Raw genomic sequence first — 17,021 nt, forward strand, 5'->3', positions numbered from 1 at the left:
TTTGTAAATAAATTCCAGTCCTTGAGCCTCAGAGATAGATGACTCAGCGGGTAAAGGCGCTTGCCACCAAGCCTGACGTCCTGAGTTCTATCACTGGGGCACACGTAGCAGGAGAAAAGGACTCCAGGGGCTGTCTTCTGACTTCCATACAGACACGACACAAAATAAGTTACTAAAGCCAGGCTGTAGCAGCGCACGACTTTAAATCCAGCACAGAAGCAAGCAGTCCTGAGGTCAAGGCTAGCCTGGTCTACAGAGTGAGTTCTAAGACAGCCAGGGCTACATACACAGTGAAACCCTGTCTCAAAAAGATAAATAAAACAACAAAATCACTAAATAAATAAATTTAGACTAACGACACAGACAGTTTAGTTAGGACTCCAAATTTTGTCCTCACCAGGCAAAGGTGTGGCCTTGGACACACTGACATCTCATTTCCTTGTAAAATGAAGATAATGCCTACCCGACAGGGTAGCTGGGATGGGTAAGTGAGATTAATGCAAAGTACTTATGAAACACCGGTATAGGTTGAGTCGGGTGTAGGTTAGAAGAAAGGCTATGCGATAGGCTGGGTGTTAGTTGGGGGGTGGTAGGGGAGGAAGGGAGGGAGAAGGGAACTGGGATGGTCATGTAATTCAATCTTGTTTGTAATTCAAATAAAAAATAATAAAAAAAAAAAGTATTTCTTGCCAGGCGGTGGTGGCACATGCCTTTAGTCCAAGAACTTTGGAAGCAAACACAGACTGATCTCTGAGTTCAAGGCCAACCTCGGCTACAGAGTGAGTCCCTGGACAGCCATGTTGGTTGCAACCCTGTGGGGGGTCAAATGCCAGATACCCTGCATATCAAATATTTACATTATGATTCTTTTTTTTTTTTTTTCGAGACAGGGTTTCTCTGTGTAGCTTAGGAGCCTATCCTGGCACTCGCTCTGGAGACCAGGCTGGCCTCGAACTCACAGAGATCCACCTGCCTCTGCCTCCCGAGTGCTGGGATTAAAGGCGTGTGCCACCAACACCCAGCCTACATTATGATTCTTAACTGTAGCAAAGTTACAGTTATGAAGTAGCAACAAAATAATTTTATGATTGGGGTCACCACAACATGAGGAACTGTGTTGAAGGGTCGCAGCATTAGGAAGCTTGAGAAGCACCGCTAAACTGTCCTCAGAGTCACTTCCCAGCCCTTCTCATTTAGTGTACCATCTTAGAGTCCCTGGGACTCTCTCTGAGGTCTCCATCTTCAGATAAGCCATAAGTGCTAGGAGACCTTGGAGACTCATCTGCATAACTTCCACAGTCACAGGGTCTCCATCTTCAATTCCAGGACGGAGTTCTCCTGCTCCACTGACTGCCTCTCTATCTTGTCCACAGTCTTGAGTTTCTATTCTTTCCAACAGAGGATCTCTATGTAGCCCTGGTTGTCCTGGAACTTGCTCTGTAACCAGGGTGGCCTCTAACTCAGAGAAACCCACCTATCTCTGTCTCCTGAGTTCTGCCAACACCACCACCACTACTGTTGGTATCCAAGCATTAGGCTGACCCCGGCCCCTGCCAACTGGCATTCAGGCAGATACTTAGGCAGCTCAAAAGGCCCTGTGTTGTGTGGCTATGCCACGGCTACAACGTGTGTTATGGCTGCATGTGCAAGCTTCCCCTTTTAAGCGAGCGCTTCCCATCCCTTCTGTCTCATGTATCTATGCTCCTGGCGAGCTAACATCTACTCCTCTCTTTGTTCCCTTTTCCCAATAAACTCCACGTGGGTTTGTTGAATATTCTGGTTCCTGTTTCATCGCCCGCAGCCACAACTGAAGCAAAGCAACAACCACTCTTGAGTTTCTACTCTTGAGTGGACAGAATCTACTTGACTTTTTGGTCATTTCATGACAGATGCTTGTCAGGGCTGGCTCCTTTGTAGTTAGGAGTTTATTGGGCACTAGAAACTCAGGGAGAAAGTGAACAGAGAAAGGGGAGACTTCCAAGCCTGTGGAGTCCCTGAGGACTAACCTAGCTCCACCCCTCCTTTTCCTGCTTTGCCACCCTTACAGCCCCCACTTCTGATGAACTGTCATCCCCAGCTTATCAGAGCGCTTGAAGCCTTTATGGTCTCCATCCTGCCCTCTACCCTCCTCCACTTCCAAGCAGCATGCTCCTTCCCAAGTGCTGGACTTTTTCTGGGACCCTTTCCTTCAAGAGCCAGCTCAGATGCCCCTCCTCCAGGAAATCACTCAGGTCTTTCTCCCTCCCTTCAGTCAGACATATACTCTACTTTAAAAAGCCTAATGCCATGAGGGCCTTCCCATTCAGTTTTGTGAACTACAGTGACCCCCCCTCCAACACACACACACCCCCACACACACACACACACACACACACACACACAGAGTGTGTCCTCAAGGGAAGAGTCCCTTTCTCATTCATCTTGCCCAAGCTGGTAAGTACCAATAGATTGGAAGAGTAAGTGAGCAGATGGATGGATGGATGGATGATTTATCTTGATAGAAATCTGAGGACAGCTTGGGCTACATTGTGTGTACTAGGCTAGTGTAGACTACCAGAGTGAGATCCTGCCTCAAAAACAGCAGTAGCAACAACAAAGATTTACCTTGAGTGCTCCATGGTGCTATTAAATCATCTCTCTCTCCATGAAAATTAGAATCTTAGGGCCAATCACATGATCACATTGTAACCTGTGCTGCAATACCCTCCCCTGCTTTATCCCAGTTCATCATGGAACAAGGTACATAGTGAGTACTTGTTCTATGTGGGCCTTGCGCTAGGCCCTGGGGACAGTTATTAAAGAACACTGTGCAGCTGTCCTCGGTGGCATAATGTCACATGCCTATAATCCCAGCACTCAAGGGGCAGAGGAAGAGCTTGGGAGGTCTCACGTTTAGGGGCAGCCTGGACATAGTGAGACCCCCGTCTCAAAGAAGGTTTGTGGGAGGAGGAAAGGGGCAGGGGAGAAATATTCTCCTCCCCCCATCTCCTCGCTCCTGCACCTCTCCTTGTCCCCCAAGCTTTGAGAGAGAATACCATGCAGTGGGGATGAGTGCTGTGTGTCTCCACAAACCCTCCAAGTCTGAACACTAACAGTCCCTCCGGGGGCCAGTCCTGACAACCTATCTGGGTACACTTCCTCCATTCCGCTCTCCCATCTTGATTTCTTCAATATTTATTGAAACCGGAAATTGCTAGTCTTTTTTTTTTTTTTTTTGTCTTCCCCATTTGCAGGTCAGCTCCATAAGTAGAGACCATGTCTTTTTGTCCACTGCTGTATCCCCAAGGCCTGCATGAAAACCAGTAACAGGCACAGAGCAGGTACTTGAGAAACGTAACGTGTATGTCCTGTGATCTGCCTTTCACTTCAGTTGTATCCAATCTTTTAACCCTGTTCATTGTGCTCTTCTCTTCTCACCCTGTATTTCTCAGCTCTGATTTCAGCTATCTTGTCTTATATGTCTTTGAATATTTATTTCAGCTATCTTGTCTTATATGTCTTTGAATATTCCAGGTGCAGTTGAAAAAAAAATCGCGATAATTCTATTATGTAGACCCTTCCATGAAACTCTCACCTTTGTTGCTTCTGTCATTTTGTGTTTGATTATTGTCATACTGTCCTCAGTCCCTAGGAAGGCTGGTCTATTGTTCCCTGTTTCACTATTGTGCTGGCTAATCAATCTTATGTCAACTTGACACAAGCTAGAGTCACCTGCAAGGAGGGAACCTCAATTAAGAAAATATCCTCATACTGAGTCCTCACACTAATTAGGAGAATGCCTTACAGTCGGATCTTTTTGTTTGTTTGTTTTCCTGAAACAGGGTTTCTCTCTGTAGCCTTGGCTGTCCTGGAACTAGCTCTTGTAGACCAGGCTGGTCTCAAACTCACAGAGATCCGCCTGCCTCTGCCTCCCGAGTGCTGGGACTAAAGGCGTGCGCCACCACTGCCTGGCTTCCATGGCTAACTAGTGGCTCAGCTCTGCACTCTGATTTTCAGCATTTACCCCTATATCTGACTCACTTCAGTTGTATCCAATCTTTTAACCCTGTTCATTGTGCTCTTCTCTTCTCACCCTGTATTTCTCAGCTCTGATTTCAGCTATCTTGTCTTATATGTCTTTGATATTTATTTCAGCTATCTTGTCTTATATATCTTTGAATATTCCAGGTGCAGTTAAAAAAAAAAAAAAAACAATCGCGATAATTCTATTATGTAGACCCTTCCATGAAACTCTCACCTTTGTGAGAGGGGTTTATTATTAAGACCAATCAGAATTTTGTTCTACAAAGTGGTGTGCACAGGGTAGTGGAGGACGTTACTAAATGAAGTCTGAGGCTGAGGAAGAAGGCTGGGATGGGAGGCTTGGTTATTATACTGAGGAATTTGGTTTCCAGCTCTGAGGAGAGGTGTGGGCATGTGGACAACTCTCCTGCTTTGTCACGGCTCAGAGTCCACCTAGAGAAGGAACACAGCCATCGAGAGGTCAAGCCTGTAGTTCTAGCCTACCTTTGCCTTACCTTAGTTTTCCTATCTGTCAAATGGGGCTTTCTGGGAGCCTTCTCAGCTTGCCAACTAGGCTTCTGTCTATTCAAATACTGTCAAAACAGAATATAGCTGCTCAGAGGCCAAGAGAGGCAAATGTTTGAAACCCTACTTCTTTTCTTGGGTGTGGAGAGACAGCAAACATCTCTCCATGTCCAAGTCCTTATGACCCTTAAAGATGTTCCTAGAAGCCTCGCGTCCCATCCCACACCACACCACACCTGCACCCACTGTCCTGTCATACCTCATGTCTCAGAATCTGAAAAGGAAACTTTGGAGCTTTGAAAGATATTTCTTGGAACCGGGCGTTGGTGGCGCACACCTTTAATCCCAGCACTCGGGAGGCAGAGGCAGGCGGATGTCTGTGAGTTCGAGGCCAGCCTGGTCTCCAGAGCAAGTGCCAGGATAGGCTCCAAAGCTACACAGAGAAACCCTGTCTCAAAAAACCAAAAAAAAAAAAAAAAAAAAAAAAGATATTTCTTGGAGTGTAGGTCAGTGGTAGAGCACATGCTTAGTGAGAACACATGCCTAGTGTGAAGTCATGGGTTCAATACCCAGCACTGGATGGAAAAACAACTAAATAAACCAGTCGGTGGTGGCTCACACCTTTAGTCCCAGCACTTAGGAGGCAGAGACAGGTGGATCTCTGTGGGTTCAAGGCCAGCCTGGTCTACAGAGCGAGTTCAAAGACAGCCTCCAAAGCTATACAGAGAAACCTTGTCTCAAAAAAAACAAAAAAAAAAATTTAATAAGTTTAACGGGTTAGTGAGATGGCAGAATGGGTAAAGGTGCCTGCCACCAAGGTTGACAACCTGAGTTCAATCCTCAGGACTCACATTGTAGAATGAACAAACCAACTCCTGCATGCTGTCCACTGACCTACACACACACACACACACACACACACACACACACACACACACACAGCTGCAGCAGCATGTTGAGCCCCATACTGACACTTTTAAAAAAGGTTACATCCAGCTGGAGGGATGGTTCAGCAGTTAAGAGTGCTTGCTAGGACCGGAGTTCAGTCGCCAGCACCTATTTCTGGTGGCTCATAACTTTTTTGTTTGTTTGTTTGGTTGGTTTTTCGAGACAGGGTTTCTCTGTGTAGCTTTGGAGCCTCTCCTGGCACTCACTCTGGAGACCAGGCTGGCCTCGAGCTCAAAGAGATCATCTGCCTACCTCTGCCTCCCCCAGTGTTGGGATTAAAGGCCTGTGCCACCAACGCCCAGCTCCACACACACATTTTTAAGTGACAAAAGAAGTTTAAGCCATCCCATGCATTCCCAGCAGGAAGTAACTACCATGTGGCCAGCTCTAGGGCTCAGCCCTGCTAGCATCTTCTCAAAATTGGGAAGAAAATGATGGGGGAGGTCCTTCTGTGGATATGTTTCTCTTATTGGTTGATGAATAAAACACTGTTTGGCCTAAATAGCCAGGCAGGAAGGATAAGTGGGGCTACCAGACTAGAAGGCTGGAGGAGGGTTTCAGAGAGGCTGGTGTCCTCTTCTGGCCTTCCCAGGCACCAGGTATGTATATGGTACACATACATACATGCAGGTGAAACACTTGCACAGGCATGTACACACACACACACACACACACACACTCTCTCTCTCTCTCTCTCTCTCTCTCTCTCACACACACACACACCACACACACTCTCTCTCTCTCTCTCTCTCTCTCTCTCTCTCTCTCTCTCTCTCACACACACACACACACACACACACACACACACACTTTTTTGTTTTGTTTTGTTTTACAAGACAGGGTTTCTCTGTGTAGTCCTGGCTGTCCTGGAACTCACTCTGTAGACCAGGCTGGCCTCAAACTCAACAGAGATCTGCCTGCCTCTGCCTTCTGAGTGTTGGGAATAAAGGCATGTGCCAGCACACATTTTTTAAGTCATTTTTCAAATATTTATTCAAAAATAATCCACTTGAGGGGCTGGAGAGATGTCTCAGCGGTTAAGAGCACTGGCTGCTCTTTCAGAGATCCTGAGTTCAATTCCCAGCAATCACATCTTGGCTCACAACCATCTATAGTGAGATCTGATGCCCTCTTCTGGAGTGCAGGCAAACATACAGATAGAATACTGTATACATAATAAATAAAAAAAATCCACTTGAAATGAAGAACCCGAAGCCCAGAGGGAATAAGGCCTGACTCAAAACTAATCCAACCTTGAATCTAAGTGGTCCTGACCTTTCACAAAAGTGATGGTGGCATCCACTCTACTGTAGATGGAGTTTTCTGTCCCACCTGGTTCCACCACCCTTCAGTACCAAATAAACACACAGAGGCTTCTATTAATGGCTTCTATTAATTATAAACTGTTTGGCTGGTGGCTTAGGCTTCTTATTAGCTAGGTCTCTCTTAATTATTAATACATAACTATTCTGTTTTGTTTATTGGTTTTTGTTTTCCAAGACAGGGTTTCTCTATGGCTTTGGAGGCTGTCCTGGAACAAGCTCTTGTAGACCACCTGCCTCTGCCTCCCGAGTGCTGGGACTAAAGGCATGTGCCACCACCACCACCCGACCTAACCTGTGTATTTCTACATGGCCTTATCTTACTGGAGAATGTCTGGTATCCTATCTTCCCAGCAGCTACACGGCATCTGCCTGGTGGCTCCTGTGTCCTCTCCCCAGAATTGTCCTCCTCATCTGGTAGCCCTGCCTATACTTTCTCCTGGCTACTAAGCCAACCAGTGTTTTACTCATCAACCAATAAGAGGAATATATATTCATAGCATACAGGACATCCCCCATCGATCCACTCTCTTGTCTCGTCTTGTCGTGTCTGATCTTTTATATGTCCGAAGTAGCCCAGGCTGGCCTCAAAGCCGCTGTGTATCTGTCTTTAGTTACCCTTGATCCCTCCCCCTGCTTCTACCTTCTGAGTTCTGGTATTACAGGAATCCAACCTCCAAACACTTCCACCATTTATATAACAGATGCGCGTGTTGGGTATTACTAATATACAGGAGATTTTTGTTGTTGATTTGATACTGGATCTATGTAGTTCAGGCTGCCTTGGAACTCACCATGTAGACCAGGCTATGGTCAAACTCAGAGATCCACCTGCCTCTGCCTTGTGCTGGGATTAAGGGTATGTTACACTGGCTAGTGTTCTTTAAAATAGTGATGGCATAGGCCTTTGATCCCAGCACTCAGGCAGCAGAGGTAAGCTTGTTGTCCCTTTTTCCCCCCCTATTTTATGTGCATGTATGTCTGTGTGAGGGTGTCAGGTCCTCTAGAACTGGAGTTACAGACAGTTGTAAACTGCTATTTGGGTGCTGGGAATTGAACACTGTTCCTCTGGAAGAGCAGCCAGAGTTCTTAACTGCTGAGCCATTTCTCCAGTCCTTTGTTGACTTCTTTAAAAATAAGTTATTAGCAAGCAGGGATGCAGGCCTGTAATTCCAGTGCTCAGGAGGCCGAGATGGGAAGATCCTGAATTTAAACCCAGCCAGAGTGATACAGACCATGTCTCAGAAATATAAATAAAAATAAGGATTATTTCCCGGGTGGTAGTGGTCCATACCCTTAATCCCAGAACTCAGAAGGCAGAAGCAGGCCATCTCTGTGAATTTGAGGTCAGCTTGGTCTACAGAGCTAGTTCCAGGCCAGTCAGGGCTACACAAAACCTGTCTTAAAAGAAAGAAAGAAAGAAGAAAGAAGCAATAGCACTGCATTTGATTCTCCAGCAGCAATTTATTGTTGTTCTTAAAGACTCAGAGATTCAGCCTCAGGCCTGAGGTCCTAATGGTGAAATGATGAAAGCAAACTTCCCTCCCAGGACACATGGTTCTGAGCCTAGATAGGTCCACCCTACAGTTGCCCCCCAGGATACATGGCTCCGAGCCTAGGTAGGTTCACCCTACAATTGCCCCCCAGGACACATGGCTCCGAGCCTAGGTAGGTTCACCCTACAGTTGCCCTCTAGCTCCCCTCATCCCCTGCGTGGTTTTGAGAACTCAGAATTCATTTGCCAGGTCTTGGAACCTTGAGGCTAGTTTCATCCACCCCCAGGTTTGAAAGAAGCTAGCTCCCTTCCCCGCCCCCAGGCCCTCCTTCTCCCCTCCCCTCCCCACTCCCTATCTCCTCTGCCTCCAAGTTCAAAAGCAGCCGAGCTCAAAAAGGCCTGCAGCTAGCCCAGAGCTCACTTCTCACAGCTGCTACCAGAGCCCGGAAAGGTCCAGGATGAACAGCTTCCTCCTCCTCGTGACCATCAGTCTCCTGGTTGCAGTTCAGGTAAGGACAGTTCTTAGTCCCTGCTTCCATCACCAGCCTTCCCCTGATGAACTGGGTTGGGGTCAGGGAGGGAATGTAAGTTTCTGGGACAGCCAGACTTTGACTACAGTGACAGAGGTAGATGGTCACCAACAGGAAACCTGGGATACAGAAGGGCCTGTATGCCTGGGTTCCCACTGCTCTTAGCGGCCATCAGACTGCCCTGAGGGAATCCCATGGTCCCAAATGGGGAAACCTCATAGGGAGTCAGATACATGGAGGCAATCAAAGGGTTTTGTGCAATTCTGGATCATGAAGCCTGGAGAGAAAGCTCTGTGGAGGAGAGCTGCAGAAACAGTCCTTTTGGTAGGGGTGAGCAGATGTCTAACGGACTGCCATAGGTGGCAGGGGTTCCCTGCACCTGCTATAGAGAAGCCTGAGTGTGTGGGAATCCCAATCACTCTCTAAACCAACTGCCCCTCTAGGAGGCAGTCTTTGTGGCACCCATGTGCCCACAGGGACCTGATTAATACAGGAATGGAGCCATCAAGTTTTTGATCAAGAACATCTCGTTCAAGTATCAAGGGCAATTTGACTGCCACAAAAACTAGCTCGATTCCCATCAAAAGCAGCTTCAGTTACCACTCGATCAAGCATCAAGGACAACTTGTCACATCTGGCCATTTCCACCCCACACTCTGCCAGGGACCTTTTCATTCAGCCCTGTCTAATGTCATCCTCCCAGCCATGATGGACTCTTCCTGATAAGAGGAAAAATTCCCAACTGGAGTACCACAAACCCAAAAGTACTCCCACGTTTCTGGGAGGGGAGCCCTTTCCTCAGGTTCAGAAGGTCGAGGATGGGCTTCTGCTAACCTCTGTGCTAGAAGACCTGGTGGCCTGAAAAGTGACAGGAAATTTCTGTAGGGTGGAAACATGACAGAGAGAGAGATAGCTTTATCACAGCCTGTGATGAGGCAAGAAGCCAAACATTCCAACAGGGCCTATGGCAGAAGCTTTATGAAGGCCTAGAGTGGGGGAAAGGCATGAAGGGGAATGAGTTCTTAACATGAGGTTCAAATCCTGAGCACTGCAATTCTCTTGCAGATACAAACAGGAGTCTTGGGAGACAATGGTACCAAGGCGAGCCCCACTACTGCTAGTGGTTCCCGCACCACCCTCGTCACCACCAAAAAAACCCCTGGGAAACCCCCAAAGAGTGGGGCCTCATCACTCGTCGATGTGGGTGCCTGCAGTTTCTTCTTTTTCACCAATACCTTAATGAGCCTCTTCTACCTTGGCTGAGGTGATGATGCTACTTCTACAGCCCTATGCTCCTCAAACAACTGCCACCATCAGTAGCAAGACACCCCAGCCCAGTCCTTGGAAATGGTTGACACCAGAGATCCCAGGAAGTTAAAATTGACAGCCAGTGGCCAAAATGGGGAGGTGCTTGCTGATGGAAGGGGGTACCCAGCTGGGGCTCAATAAAGTTATACTTATGCTTAGATGGGACCCCACATGTGGTCACTGGTCATTACTGATCCCAGGAGTCATGCGTGCATAGCATTAGGAGCTGTCTGTGACCATGTGCAGGGGAGGTGGCATCAAGGCACTTCCCCCAGGTTCCCTACCTTAGAGTCTTCTTGCAGAGACAAGGACAGGAAACTGTCACCCTCATTGCCACCATTAGTTGTATTTGCTTCACTTGTGCCCAAGTATTTGGGAGTGATGAACCCAGTTCTTACCCCCCCAATCCAACACCTCTCAGGCTCTCGACACCTCAGGTTCAGGCAGTCTCCCACTCTACGACTTAGGTGTCTTCATAATGACAGATGTGGGGAAATCACAGACAGTTTGGCTCTGTCTCTCTCAAAACTCTCAGCTGGAGTACTGCAGACCCAGAAGCACCCCCTATCTGTAAGGGTTCACCAAAGGGCATCTCATGAGTCACCTGCCTACATATCTTCTATCACGAGGCTACAGGACAAGGAGGCAAGTGGTACTACCCACACCCACAGCCAGGGAAGGCAGGAAGGACAAACAGCTCCTCTAACCACTCTCCCCTCCACAGCTTGGGCTGGTGTTTGGAGCTGCAAAGTGAGAAAAAAAAAAAAGCCCAGACTGGTCCCCAAGAGCCCCTGCCTCTGTGTCTTCCCAGGAATCTGTGCCAGCAGAGGACTGGAAAGCAAAAAAAGCTCTAGGTCTCTGATAGCCTGACCTGTCACCTAGCTAGGGTCCCAGCCCCTTCTGGCTTTTTGGACTAAGGCCAAACCTTCAGGCTTTGAGACTAGAGTTAGAAGAAGCAGAGAGGAGCCCCAGGACAAGGCTTCTTGGACTGTAGAACCCCTCATCTCCCTTGCCATGCCCACTGTGGGTTCACAGCCTGAACCTTGAAGTTTTCACCCTAGGACACATCTGTATTCCTAGAACATTTTCCTCTGCTTCCTTTATTTGGCCTGGCCAACTCCTTCCCTTCCCACTAGGGGTGTCGGCTAGGGGTGACTCTTCAGGCGGGGCAGCCCTCCACTTCTGCTCCCTGAACACCCATCAGAAATCTGTATGGGGATGGAAAACGGGGGCTTTGTGCCAGGCCCCCACAGTCAGGGAGGCAGAACAGGCAGCACACCAATTAGTTAGTCTGGTTCTGGGGCTCCCTCTGGTGACAAGGGTAGGCTGCACAAGGAGAGAAGCCAACCTGAAGAGGAGCCAGAAGTTTGGCAACCGCAACCATCTCCCTCCCAAGGCAAGGTGCAAAGAGATGATGACACCCAGCAGCGTGATAGAAAATAGCTTATGTTACAACAAAAATCTGTAAAAAAACAAACAAAACAAAAAACAAAAAAACATTTCATCCCAGCAAAAGCATCCAGCAGGAAACTGGGGGTGAAGTTGGTTCAGAGTATGTGGACAGTCCAGATCTGGGAGGGCCTGTCTTTGGTTGGTTCCCATAGCACCACGTGGTCCCGGTCATAACCTCTGCCACCTGAGGGTGAGATCCAGACATGGTCAGGGTGAGGAGACAGCAATGTCCCCAGTCCCCTTGGGTGCCCTTCCCCACCACACAGCCTATGTTACCCTTCACGTCGAGGATCTGGCCTTCAAACATCTGGCTGCAGATGTGACCCAATTCACTGATGCTCCAAGTTTGGCGTGGTAGGCGGCTCTCAGCCCACAGCACTACTTTGGAGCCTGGGCTAGGAGGTCCAATCACCTGTAGGCTCATTGCAGGGGCCATCTGAGGCCCCAGAAGATCATTAGACATTGCATTCCCTACAGGAAATCTCCCATGCTTAAGCCATCCCTTAGACACTGGATTTTTGTGTTTGTTTTATCTTTGAGACAGAGTCTCATTATGTAGCCTTGACTAGCCTACTGGCCTTGAAATCATAGATATCCAACTGCTTCTGCCTCTTGAGTGCTGAGACTAAAAATGTGCACCGCCATGCCCAGCTCATAAGTTGGTTTTGAATGCTGGCTATTACAACTGTGGCCTAGGCAAGTCTCTTTATCCTTTTTTAGGTTTATTTATTTTATGAGTGTTTTTTTCTAAATGTCTGTGTGTGCATCATATATATGCCTGGTGCCCACAGAGGTCAGGAGAGGGCATCAAATCCCCTGGAAATGGAGTTAGGGATGGCTATAAGGCATCATTTTTGTGCTGGGAACTGAACCCAGGTCCTCTACAAAAACAAGAGCTTTTAACTGCTGTGTCATTTCTCCAGCTCCAAATACTAGTTTTTGGAAGGGTTAACATAAAAGAGGTAGCATTCTCTACTTCCTCCATGCATCTTGAATCTAATTGGGCTGGGACTTCCCAAAGTAGTGTGGCAAACCAGGAGCTCAGCAGAACCGGCTTGCTCCAGAACCATACCTGGTTTTTCAGCAGTCCATCTTCATAGTACCAGATGCAGCTGCCCCCGGCTTGGGGCTCAGAGACCACCACACGGCCTGCTTTCATGTCCTCCACTCGATCAGGCACTGCCAGGAATCCCCCTAGCGCCGCATTCCAGAGGCGGAAATATGCTCGGCGCTGATGATGAGGAGAAGCTGAGAGTCTGCAGCCAGGGATGCCACCGCCCTCAACCCTGGGCCCTCTAGGAGACCCATACCCCCAAACCCTCCTTGCCTCCAAGCTTTTCCCAACCCTGCTCTAAGTCACACCTTTTTTACACACCCGTACTGAAGGTCCATGCATAACACATGTGCACAGTTCTGTGACCATAGATACCTACACTTGTATCTAGGGACCCTGGCAAATATACCCACAGTCCACAAGGTGGCACCGTTTACAGAAGGCACAAACAATTCCACAGGTCCATGCAGTCATCACATTCACACATCAGAATTGACACACAGATCCTTCCAGCCTGTTTAGTGCCAAGTACCTATGCTTGCTCCAGATACAGCTGATGGTAAGAATATAGATGTACACACACACACATGCACACTTATGCATGCACACACACACACAGAGACACAGACACACACACACACACACACACACAGATATGTATACATACATACATACATACATACATACATACATACATACATAGCTAAAGAGAAATACAGTGACACTAGATGGCCAGAGATCAGAACTGGCTCAGCCAGCATCAGTTGTGTCCTCATTAGAGGTGACAGTGATGGAAATAATGACAAAAGTCCTATGTATCATTTTGTTTCCGACTAGAGCACTGCCGAGGATTCTGCAGTCATTATCCATCATCAGTCCTCTACAAAGTCAGGACACAAATGTTCCCCCCGCCCCCACTTCCCCATTTTATAAATGAGGAAGCAGCTAGGCATGATGTTGAACACCTTGGGAGGCAGAGGCAGGTGGATCTCTGTGAGTTTGAGGCCAGCCTGGTCTACATAGAGAGTTCCAGGCCAGCCAGAATTATACAGACATAGTGAGTCCCTGCCTTAATATATAAGTGTACACATATACAGAAAACAAGATCCCTGGAGGGACAGTGCTTGCCCAACTAAACTCCATGTTACTTCCCTGATTCTTTATCTCCCCATATGAGAGTTAGAGACATCTGCCAGGACTTCTGCAAGCATCACTGCCATGACAATGACAGTCTGTGAACAGAGAGACTAAACACAAATGTGTGTGCTCAGAAGGCTTTAGGGCAGAGGCAATGAGCAGGCACACATACAAACACCCATGTCCATATACATAGAAACATACAAATCACCTCCACAGTACTCATATTCATGACCTCAAATAGGCACAATCACTCTTAGATGGGCACACATCCTCAGGCCACAGCCATATCCTAGAAATATATGTGTGCAGAAATGAAGCCAACTTCTAAACAAGCAGGTACAGACATGAACCCTCACATGCAAGCTTCATGCTTCTCAAAGCCAAGTATGCCGACTACTGGTAAGTGGTGCATGAGATGATTTTCAGTTCGGGGTGAATAAGCCTATTGTATATATTGTATGGTCCTTTAGGACAAGGACAAAGTTGCTCTGTTTTCAAGTTGATTTAGAGGAAACCACCGAGATGACAATGCAAGAAGAGGCTAAGGAGAAACTGTGATAGGAGGACACGAATGTCAAGCTTTGAAACACAGATGTACATTCAACAGACAGACACATCCATGGACAGGCACAGCCAGAGGTGCTCACGCTGACTACTACCTACCTGCTTGATGGGGTAGAGGGAGCCCACCCTCTGGGTACCGCTGAAGGTCAGCCAGTTGGTGATCTCACAGCTACCCACTAGCCACTGTCGTCCCCGGAAGTCACTGTGTTCACACACCACCCAGCTGCACCCAGCGGATGCCAGAGACACAGGGGGACACAGACAGACAGACAGACAGAGGACAAGGCACAGGTGTTAGAAAAACCTCTGCCTCCTCTTCCCTCACACTAGGATAAGGGCCCCCAGTGGGGAGGAGGAGGCTAATGAGTAGATTTGGGTTTTTTGAGGACCCAGCATCCAACAAAGCTCTGGGACCCAGAGGCCCCCAGTTCACACTGATTCCTTTTTCCTAGCCTGGAGTGGGGTCCCCAGCCCACCTCTCACCCAACCCAGCTAGGAGTCCTCCCCCACACTCACACGCCGCCTCTGACGCGCACAGACAGCACATGGTTGTTGAAGCCCTCGGCCTGAAGGCTTCGCACCTCCCTGGTCAGCTCGATCTCCTTGCCCTCGAAGCACTCCAGGCCAAAGAGGGACAAGGAAGGCTCTGAAAAGTGCTGGGGCGGGAGAAGAAGAGGTGAGGCCATGAAACCCCCAGCGCAGGCTCTGTCCTACACTTCCAACACCTGCACTCCAGATCTGCAGGCCTCCTAGCTTCTGAGGGCATTTACTATCAGAAAGGCCCCCAGACTTCCAGTTCCAGCATGTGACAGACTGACACCAGCTCAACTCAAAGTCCTTGCTTTGAAACATTTCTTGCATATATTATTTTATTGTATTTTTGAACAGGGATCTCACTAAATTGTTCAGACTAGTCTGGGACTCACTGTAGCACAGGCCTCAGTTTCCTGAGTCCTGGGACTGCAGGTGTGCATCAATGTGCCCGGCTCTCAGATAGCTGGCACTCCTAAGAACTAATGGCCAGGGTGAAAACCTGGGGGCTCATTCGACATCACCTCAATGGTGATAACTAATAATCACATCAATTAATGACCATCCTGCTTTATCTGTGGCTCACTGCAGGCTAGGTCCTTTGTAGAACACTAGGTCGAATCACATTCTAGTAACTCAACAACCCTAAGAGGCGGATGCTATCATGATCTCTGTTTAGCAGAGACAACACTGAGGCTGAAGAGGTGAGATCGATGACTTGAAGCTCCAGATGTGTGTTCCAGACCCAGGTCTATCTTAACTTTCCCCAGACACCAGTGTATGTGGTGGTAAGGGGCTCAAGCTGTGTAGCCAGGCAGCCTGGGGCAACGCCTGCTGTCTGTTCCCAGCTGTGTGACCTGGAACACATCAGAGCGGCTCTGGGACTTAGTTTCTACATCAAAAAATGACAAAGAGCTTCACACACCCAGCGAATGTCAGCTGCTCCGATTCTGTACCAGCCGGTCACTCTCCTCCTCACCCCACACACTACCACTGCCTCAGTGTAAGCTGTCACCCAAGAACAGCACATCACCTCTATTATGGGTCACTGAGGCAGCATCCCCCTGCCTTGCCCGTCCCGCCTCTCCTCTGCAGTTGACCCTGACAGCCCTCTCTGAATGGACAAAGGCTGGCCCTGCCTCTCAGCCACTCTGTGTGTCAATGTCGTCCATGCCAGCACTATCTGTGGTCTAGATATACCACTCCACACTGCCACCCTTAGGTCCTGTGTCTAATTGAGTTTGGTGTCTCCAGGAACTATTTCAGTGAATGTTCAATGAACACCTGGTCAGTTGAGCTGGCTTAGGAGCCACAGAGTCAAGGTCACCCTGAGACTCTAGAAGTCATTGTTCAGCTACTATTTGGTATGTAAGACAGGACTCTGCCCAGGACCCTCCCTCTGCCTCTGCGGCTGTTCGGGACAGAATGGGGAACTCACCAAGGGAACCTTCCGGAGAGAGCCCAGGACTGTAGAGGCCAGGCAGCCCATAGCTGTGAGAGTGGGGAATTCTCCCTCTGACACAATGTGCTGGTCTGCCTCAAAGTTCTTCTCCTCAAACAGGACCCAGCTGGAAGGGAACACATAGGGGAGGTGATACCAGAGCCTTAGCTTGCCTTATACCTGCCAGGTACCAGAGAGTCCACAGTGCGTGCGGACTTGATGGTGTTCCTCTAATCCAGGAGAGATCCAGGGTAGACAAGCACTACAGCAGCCTGGACTGAGGTCAAGACTTAAGAGAGGACTTAAAGGGGAAAAAAGGAAGAAAGAAAGAGAAGAAAGAATAAAGATAAAGGATCCAGGCACAGTGGTGCACTCAGAAAAGCAAAGGCAAGCTGATCTTTGAGTTTGAAGCTAGTCTGGTCTACATAGCAAGTTCTGAGCCAGCCAGGGCTACATAGAGAAGTCCTGTCTCAATAAAGACAAACAAGGACCGGAAAGAGGTCATACTTCCCATTGAAGGGGAATCAGGCAGTATCACACAAGTCTTTGCAGCTAATCAAATCTGCCAATGCACTATCTAGGGGTCTGTTCCAAGGTTGCCCTTCAAACACATGAAGTTACACGTGGAAAAATCTATCCATTCAGCACCGCTATAGCAAAGCTGGGGAGTGGGGCACGTGACCCATGGCCATCAGTGGGGGACTGGCTA

The 17,021-nt window shown here is 48.3% G+C and overlaps 2 protein-coding genes across 2 annotated transcripts in view; one reads left to right on the plus strand and one right to left on the minus strand.

Annotated features, from left to right (window-relative positions):
- The first annotated feature begins 8,750 nt into the window (after window positions 1–8,750).
- LOC118238160 (CAMPATH-1 antigen-like) lies at window positions 8,751–10,085 on the plus strand. Its single transcript, XM_035438644.1, has 2 exons — window positions 8,751–8,801; window positions 9,888–10,085. Exons 1-2 carry the CDS (start codon window positions 8,751–8,753, stop codon window positions 10,083–10,085), a joined length of 249 nt encoding a protein of 82 aa, XP_035294535.1.
- Window positions 10,086–11,560: 1,475 nt separating this feature from the next.
- Crybg2 (crystallin beta-gamma domain containing 2) overlaps window positions 11,561–17,021 on the minus strand; it is a 28,808-nt gene continuing 23,347 nt past the window's right edge. The window contains exons 17-22 of the mRNA XM_035439534.1: window positions 16,310–16,439; window positions 14,857–14,996; window positions 14,440–14,563; window positions 12,655–12,813; window positions 11,859–12,018; window positions 11,561–11,766 (exon numbers count right to left, since the gene is read on the minus strand). Coding sequence (XP_035295425.1) covers window positions 11,678–11,766; window positions 11,859–12,018; window positions 12,655–12,813; window positions 14,440–14,563; window positions 14,857–14,996; window positions 16,310–16,439 — 802 coding nt within the window. The 3' untranslated portion in view covers window positions 11,561–11,677. The remainder of the gene's footprint in view (window positions 11,767–11,858; window positions 12,019–12,654; window positions 12,814–14,439; window positions 14,564–14,856; window positions 14,997–16,309; window positions 16,440–17,021) is intronic.

The sequence above is a fragment of the Cricetulus griseus genome, chromosome 2 (assembly GCF_003668045.3).
Source record: "Cricetulus griseus strain 17A/GY chromosome 2, alternate assembly CriGri-PICRH-1.0, whole genome shotgun sequence".
Classification (NCBI taxonomy): Eukaryota; Metazoa; Chordata; class Mammalia; order Rodentia; family Cricetidae; genus Cricetulus; species Cricetulus griseus.